A 9081-nucleotide genomic window follows, 5' to 3' on the forward strand; every position below is an offset into this window, starting at 1 on the left:
TTTGAATTTACTTTAAAAAAAAAAAGAAATTTTAAAAAAAAATTTTTTTTTACGATAATTGAATTCATTAAGAATAAATATAATCATCCAAGAAATCCTATGTATTTCTCAATTATTTGCTCACATATTAATTGAAATAAAAATATTATTTATTAAGAGAAAAAATTTATTCGATCAATTATTTCCTATTTTCATTAAATTATTTGACATAATTACCTCCATCTATATTCAATTGTATTGCGCGTCTTTTCCTCGAGATCAACTGGTAGTGCCCCTACTCCACACCGATGTCGCCACATATTTCATAGTTATATATCGAAAAAATCCGCCCTGCACCTTTGTTTCCTAGATCTAGACATTCTTCTTTTTTGTGCCGACAAGCCACAATCAGAAAATAATAAATAAAATAATAAAGCACACAAAAAACATTAAAAATGTTCCGGAACCGGAGCAGAAGTACAGATTCGGGAAAAGAAAACGACGGAGGACTTCTGGAAAAACGAATGAAACGATTGGAACGAAAATTGGCGAAGAAAAAGTCGAAAAAGAAACGGCGTCGCAGGCACGCATCGTCGTCATCGTCCGACTCGCGCTCGCCGCGAGATTATAACCTCGGAAAGAGAAGACGCGGCTATGAATCCCTGACGAGAAATTGGGAAACTGACAGTTTTTAACGAAATAATATGGAAAATGGTAAGTTGTCTCCCCGCTGTCCTCGAAATCCCCATGAATGGGAGAGGAAAAGGGAAATATTTTGCAGGCTAGGTCGTCTTACCCGTCAAGCGTGATCATTTTGCTGTAGCGATTTCGGCACTCTGCAAGGGCTGTAGCCCTTAGAGAGAAGTTGTAACTCATGCCCAACAAATTGGAAAATCCAAAACAATGCCACTCGTAAGGTTTCAACCAATCGAGGAAGCTGTAGCGATGGCAAAAATGTATAAATATATGTATGTATATATATATTTACACGAACATTATTGAAACGAAGCCGCAACTGTGATGTATCACATAGAAAATATTCCTCATTCATGCATACAGGTCGGGCCTCAGGTTCACAAGCTGACGATACAGCGACCGGGGAAGTACCCGTCGTCGAACCACAGGGAGACGCGAGACGCGCTGAAGACGTCGATCCCACAACTACGAGAGCTGAGACACCACCGAACCCAGGAGTCGATGAGTCAGGGGGCCTGGCAGAAAACGTCCTCAAAGCTATGGGGAAACGGATTGCCCCAGACAGGGTCCTGGGACCGGAACTTCCAAAACCTATCGCAGTGCGATGGGAGGAAATATTCAAACAAGGTCTGCCACCAGAGCTAAAGACGTCAATCATCGAAAAATACCCTCCGCCAAGCAACTGCATGTTCATTGATCCGCCAAAAGTGAATCCCGAGCTAAAAGCGGCCTCAACGGAGGCGGTCGTAAAACGAGATAACCGCATCATCTCAAAACAAGAGAGGATTGCAGCATGCCTTTCCGCTCAAGGAAAAGCTTTGGCAACAATCATAAAAAGGGATAACGATGCCGACCTTGCATTAATAGAATCGATCAGCGACACGGCGAGACTTCTTGCAGATCTTCAACGCGAAGAAACCGCAGTAAGGAAAAGTCTTATCTTAGCGCCGTTAAAAATATCGGTGAAGGACGCACTGCAAAATTCAACAACAGAGGAATGGCTATGCGGAAAGGATCTCGAAGATCGGTTGCGGTCAGCCAAAAACTTGGAACGGTCACTTAATGAGCTGAAACCTGCAACAAAAAATCAAACACCAAAGAACTCAAAAAACTTCAAGACCCCGCCGCGTTACCAAGCGCAAAAAACACAATCGGGAACGACCGGGGGGCAGAAATACACAGGATTTCAAGCGCAGAAGAAATACCCATCCCAGCGAACACAGCCGAGCCAATCACACCACAAACCGTATCACCGAAGAGACAACAACTCTCAGAACCGACGTCGGTAAGCCTTGTAGGTATCACGGCAGGTAGATTACAATTTTTCTTAAAAAATTGGCGAGCAATAACGTCGGATCAAAAGATCCTTTCATGGGTCGAGGGATACAAAATACCGTTTTCAGTAACAGTCAAACAAAACAGGGTGCCTATCGAACCCGCGCGGTCCCCCTCCGAAAAACAAGAAACCTTAAAACTAATAGACGATCTGCTCAAAAAAGGAGCCATCGCTAAATGTATTCCGGCAAAAAATCAATTCATCTCAAACATTTTTCTACGACCGAAACCCGACGGTTCGAAGCGGTTGATTATAAATTTGAAGGAACTGAACACTTTCGTCATAACGGAACATTTCAAAATGGAAGACCGGAAAACAGCTCTCAGACTCATAAGCCCTCAGTGCTTTATGGCCACTTTGGACCTTAAAGACGCGTATTACCTGATTCCACTCGCGAAAACACACAGAAAATACATACGGTTCCAGTTAGATCAACAATATTTTGAATTTACATGTTTGCCGTTCGACCTTAGCGTCGCTCCGTTGGTTTTTACGAAAATAATGAAACCAGTAATTTCGCATCTGAGGAAAAGAGGATATTTATCCGTGATATATCTCGATGACTTTTTACTTTTTGGAGACACGTACACCACGTGCCAAGATAACGTCAGAGAGACTTGCAAACTCCTGAAAAAACTAGGATTCATTATAAACGAAAATAAAAGTCAAATCACACCGTCCCAACGTTGCAAATTTTTAGGGTGTTATTTTGATTCCGTACGATGGACTGTAGAATTAACAAAAGAGAAAAAAGAAAGTATCAAAGAAAAAAGCGCACAGTTGAAAATTCGAGATTCCGTAAAAATTCGGGAATTCGCACAATTCCTCGGTACTTTAGTGTCAGCGTGCTTTGCGGTCAACTACGGCTGGGGCCATACTAAAGCTTTTGAGCGAGCAAAATACTTAACCCTCAGATCCAACGGGGGAAAATATGAGGGATACATGAAGGTACCGGAAACTCTTTCGCCGGATCTCACCTGGTGGGAATCAAAGATTGAATCCTCAATAAACCCAATTCGAGATTCGAATTTTACTCTTGAGATCTTTTCGGACGCCTCGCTATCGGGATGGGGAGTATTTTGCAAAGGCGAAAGATCTCACGGACACTGGAATGAGAACGAGCGTCTGTCCCACATAATTTACCTCGAGTTATTGGCAGCCTTTTTTGGCCTCAAATGCTTCGCGAAAAACTTAGAAAACCGTCAGATACTCCTTAGAATAGACAATACAACCGCGATCTCGTACATCAATCGAGAAGGAGGAATTCAATACCCCCACTTAAATAAAGTAACAAGAGATATCTGGGATTGGTGCGAAAATAAAAACATATGGGTATTTGCGTCTTATATAAGTTCAAAAATGAACGTAGAAGCGGATGTAGAATCCCGCAGATTGGAACCGGAAACCGAATTCGAACTAAAAAACACAACTTTTCGAACGATTGTTGAAAAATTCGGGATGCCTGAGATAGACTTATTTGCAAGTCGAAAAAACGCGAAATGCAAAAAATACATTTCTTGGCGAAGAGACCCTGGGTCTGTAGCGGTAGACGCTTTTACGGTCCCATGGAACCAATATTTCTACGCTTTTCCACCCTTTTCACTAATTTTACGCACACTACAAAAAATCGAATGCGAAGAAGCGCAAGGGATCGTAGTAGTACCAGAGTGGCCAGCTCAACCATGGTACCCCAAATTTCAGGCAATGCTCGTTGCAGAGCCCATTGTCTTCAAACCTAATATTAACTTAATAATTTGTTCTAACAGGGAACCTCACGCAATTTGGCAGAACATTTCTCTGGTTGCCGGCAAGCTATCGAGCAGGCATTCGCAAGGAGAAAATTACCAGAAACAGCAATCCAGATCATGACATCATCCGTAAGCGAATCGTCGCTTAAACAATATGACGGCGCGTTAAAACGCTGGTGGATTCATTGTTCCGAGAATAACATTTCTCCATACGAAGCAACGGTGTCAGATATTTTAAAATTCCTCGCAAAAACATACGACACGGGAGCCTCCCATGGGTCGCTCAACACCCTCAGATCCGCAATTTCGCTTATTATCGGGCCGGAAGTGGGACAAGATCACCATATCAAAAGGTTTTTCAAAGCAGTACACAGCTTGAGACCAACAAGACCAAAATACGATTCAATCTGGGAACCAAAGATTGTTCTTAATTATTTCAAGTCTCTGCCAAAAAATGAAAATCTCTCGCTGAAAGATTTAACCATGAAACTGATTACCCTGCTAGCCTTAGTCACGGGACATAGGATGCAAACATACTCAAAAATAAACGTCGAGAATATTCAAAGAGTGGGAAATGCGTTCGAGATTAGAATCCCGGATCGAATCAAAACTACGGGCGCTAATCGAAAACAGCCGCTATTAATCATACCATTCTACGCGGAAGACGAAAAACTTTGTTCGGCATCAGCCTTACAAAACTATCTGGAGAGAACAAAAACCTCAAGAGGCTCCAAGATAGATCTCTTCCTATCGTTCAAAAAACCATTTCAAGCCGTCTCATCGCAAACCCTGAGTCGATGGGTCAAATTAACATTGAAAAATAGCGGAGTAAATACGGACAAATTTACAGCACACAGCACACGCCACGCATCCACGTCTACAGCGAAAAGAAACAACATCGATATAGAAACGATAAGAAAAACTGCAGGCTGGACAACGGGATCTGAAACCTTCGCAAAATTTTATCATTTAAATGTCAGTAGAGATAAGGATTCTTATGCACGAGCGATCTTGAACTCGCAATAATATTAGTAGTGTTAAGACACAACGTATAACACAAAACTAATTAATAATATTGGTTGCCGTTATTAGCTTTAAACATCTACCAGTTGATCTCGAGGAAGAGACGCGCAATACAATTAAATGATTAAACGAACTTACCAAGTGAAGTTCTATCATAATTGTATGAAGCGCCTCTTCCGAGACGATCAACACCCACCCAAAACACCCATCTAATAAACGATTACATACCCCTAATACAACGGCAACGCTTTCAGAGAATGTCTAGATCTAGGAAACAAAGGTGCAGGGCCGATTTTTTCGATATATAACTATGAAATATGTGGCGACATCGGTGTGGAGTAGGGGCACTACCAGTTGATCATCTCGGAAGAGGCGCTTCATACAATTATGATAGAACTTCACTTGGTAAGTTCTTTTAATCATTTAATTATATTGATGTGTAATATGTATATAAATCAATGTATTTATATTCAATTATCGTAATGTATAATATTCAAATATATACATATATATATCAATTATGATTTTTTATTTACTTTTAAAAAAAGAGAAATTTGAAAATAAAAAATTTTTTCACAATAATTAGATTTATCAAACATAAATATAATTATTCAAAAAATCGTACGTATTTTTCAATTATTTGCTCACATGTTAATTAGGATATAAATGTTGTCCGTTAGGAAAAATAACTTATTCGAATTAATTATTTCCTTATTTTATTGAATTATTCAACTTAATTACCTCCATTTATATTCAATTATATCAAAGTATAATATACATATATATATAAATATATACATACATAATAATATACATATATATATATATATATAAAATATATAAATATATATATAAAATTTTTTTTACGATAATCAAATTCATTGAAAATAAGTATAATTATTGAAAAGATCCTGTATGTTTTTCAATTATTCACTCACATATTATTTGGAATAGAAATATTATTGAGTAGGAAAAACAGTTTATTTCAATCAACTATTTCCTTTTTCTATTAAATTATTTGACTTGATGATCTCCATTTATATTCAATTATATTAATGTCTAATATATATATGAATAAATGTATTTATATTTAATTATATTAATATATAGAATTCAAATACATACATAAATATATCATGATCTTTAATTTACGTTCAAAAAAAGAGGAATTTGAAAAAAAAAAAAAATTTTTCACCATAATTACATTTATTGAAAATAAATATACTTATTCAAGAAATCTTATGTATTATTTAATTATTTGCTCACATATTGATTAAAATAAAAATATTATTCCTTGGGAAAAATAATTTATTCAATCAATTATTTCCTTTTTTCATTAAATTATTTGACATAATTACCTTCATCTATGTTCAATTACATTATTGTATAATATATATATAAATCAATGTATTTATATTCATTTATAACAATGTATAATATTCAAATGGATACTTATATATATATTATGATATATCATTCACTTTTAAGAAAAGAGAAATTTGAAAAAAAAAAATTTTTCTGCAATCATTAAATTCATCAAACACTAATATGATCATTAGAAAAATCCTACGTATTTTTCAATTATTTGCTTACATAATCATTAAGATATGAATATTATCCGTTAGGAAAAATAATTTATTTGAATCAATTATTTCCTTATTTTAATAAATTATTCAACTTAATTACCTCCATTCATATTCAATTATATCAATGTATAATATATATATAAATGAATGTATTTCCATTTAATTATGATAATGTATGAAATTCAAATATATACATATATATATTATGATTTTTCATTCATTTTTAAGAAAAGAGAAGGTTGAAAAAAAAAATTTTTTTCACAATTAATAAATTAATTTGAAATAAATATAATTATTGAAAAAATCCTACGTATTTTTCAATTATTTGCTCACATATTAATTAGGATATAAATATTATTCGTTGGGAAAAATAATTTAAATAAATCGATTATTTCCTTATTTTATTAAATTATTTAACTTAATTACCTCCATTTATATTCAATTATATCGATGTATGATATACATATATATACACATATACATACATAATAATAAACATGTACATATATATTATAAGTTTGAATTAACTTCTAAAAAAAAAAATTTTTGAAAAAAATTTTTTTTCACGATAATGAAATTCATTAAAAACAAATATGGTTATTGAAAAGATCATCTATATTTTTTAATCATTTGCTCACATTTTAATTAGGATGAAAATATTATTCATTGAAAAAATAATTTATTTAATCAATTATTTCCTTTTTTCATCAAATTATTTGACATAATCACCTCCATCTATATTCAATTATAATAATGTATGATATATATATGAATGAATGTATTTATATTCAATTATATTAATGAAATATATTCAAATATATACATATATATATATTATGATTTTCAGTTCACTTTTAAAAAAAGAGAAATTTGGAAAAAAAAAAATTTTTTTCTCACTCATTAAATTCATCAAAAATACATGTATTCTTTCAAAAAATCCTACGTATTTGTTAATCATTTGCTGACATAATAATTAAGATTTAAATATTATTCGTTAGGAAAAATAATTTATTTGAATCAATTATTTCCTTATTTTATCAAATTATTTAACTTAATTACCTCCATTTATATTTAATTATATCGATGTATGATATACATATATATACACATATACATACATGATAATAAACATGTATATATGTATATCATAAGTTTGAATTTACTTCTGAGAAAAAAAGAAATTTTTAAAGGAAAAATTTATTTTACCACAATTAAATTCATTGAAAATAAATATGGTTATTGAAAAGATCCTGTATATTTTTTAATTATTTGCTTACATATTAATTAGGATGAAAATATTATTCATTGAAAAAATAATTTATTTGATCAATTATTTTCTGATTTCATCAAATTATTTAACTTAATTACCTCCGTTTATATTCAAGTATGTCAATGAATAATATACACATATATACATGTATACATATATAATAATATACATATATATATACATATTATAATTTTGAATTTACTTCTAGAAAAAAAAGAAATTTTTGGGAAAAAAAATTTTTTTACGACAATTCAATTCATTAAAAATAAATATAATTATTGAAAAGATCCTGTATGTCTTTCAAATATTTACACACATATTATTCGATATAAAAATATTATTTATTGGGAAAAACAATTTATTTCAATCAACTATTTTCTTTTTTTTATTAAATTATTTGACTTGATTATCTCCATTTATATTCAATTATATTAAAGTATTATATATTTATAAATGAATGTATTTTCATTTAATTATAATGATGTATGAAATTCAAATATATACATTGTGACGTGGATTTTTCCCGCTCCTCGGTCACTCGGAGAAAATGACCGAGGACTTACCGCGTGCACAATAATTTGGCGACCACGATGCACCCTGGATCTAAAACAATATCGCAAAGTTTTTGTTGGGCGCCTGGCGTGATTAACACGCCTCGAAATCATTAATACGCTATTCCTCGGGCATATGCCCGATAGCTCAGTACCACGGTGAGGGGAGGGGTAATTTTTGGAGAGAGAGAGAAGCACTCGAAATACACACGCTATTTAACAAAAGTAAAATAAAATCTTATATTTCCCAATAGCGGTGATACAAAACAAAAAAAAATATAATTCAAAAATCGCTCATCGCGAGTCTAAAACTAAACAGAAAATTACACATAACCTACTCTATTTCTTACTCTAATGAGCTCGCGGCTCCCTAACTAAAACGTCACTCGACGATCACAAAATTCTCATACGCAGTTCTCAATTTGCAAATTCGCCATTTGTTCTCAATGGCGATTATTGCTCGAAACGAACCTAAAAGTAATCATCCGACGGTGCGCCGTCTGGTCTCGCAACTAATACACCATGCTCAAACTTCTCGTCTCAACTGCTGCGCAACGCAACGGCAATTTCGACTATACATCACCTAACCTCGACTAAACACTATCTTAACTAAACGTAAACTTAACTAAGCGCAAACACCACTACATTTAACTTCAACTAAACACAAGTTCAAAGTAACGCAACTCAATCTACATTATCTCAACTAACGGGTACAGAACTCAATGCAGGCGCAACTAAACGTAACCTAAACTATACGCAATCGCAAGGCATCCGAACTTAATTCTTTTATAAATCCCCCAAAACGTTACCCGCTAATCCGAGCACTCCAATTCGGTACTTCCTGACCTACTCGAGAGGTGACACAAAAAAAAAAACGATAACGCGGCTCGAC

At 33.6% G+C, this 9081-nt stretch overlaps 1 protein-coding gene across 1 annotated transcript; it reads left to right on the forward strand.

Moving 5' to 3' along the window:
- Positions 1-683: 683 nt before the first annotated feature.
- LOC124175575 lies at positions 684-4785 on the forward strand. Its single transcript, XM_046555971.1, has 4 exons — positions 684-693; positions 1039-1960; positions 2098-3712; positions 3778-4785. Exons 1-4 carry the CDS (start codon positions 684-686, stop codon positions 4783-4785), a joined length of 3555 nt encoding a protein of 1184 aa, XP_046411927.1.
- The last annotated feature ends 4296 nt before the right edge of the window (positions 4786-9081 follow it).

The sequence above is a fragment of the Neodiprion fabricii genome, chromosome 2 (genome assembly GCF_021155785.1).
Source record: "Neodiprion fabricii isolate iyNeoFabr1 chromosome 2, iyNeoFabr1.1, whole genome shotgun sequence".
Taxonomy (NCBI): domain Eukaryota; kingdom Metazoa; phylum Arthropoda; class Insecta; order Hymenoptera; family Diprionidae; genus Neodiprion; species Neodiprion fabricii.

Coding starts and splice junctions, on each gene's coding strand:
- LOC124175575 (XM_046555971.1), top strand. Junction 1,961..2,097: donor AACTCTCAGAACCGACGTCG/GTAAGCCTTGTA, acceptor CAAACAAAACAG/GGTGCCTATCGAACCCGCGC. Junction 3,713..3,777: donor CATGGTACCCCAAATTTCAG/GCAATGCTCGTT, acceptor TTGTTCTAACAG/GGAACCTCACGCAATTTGGC.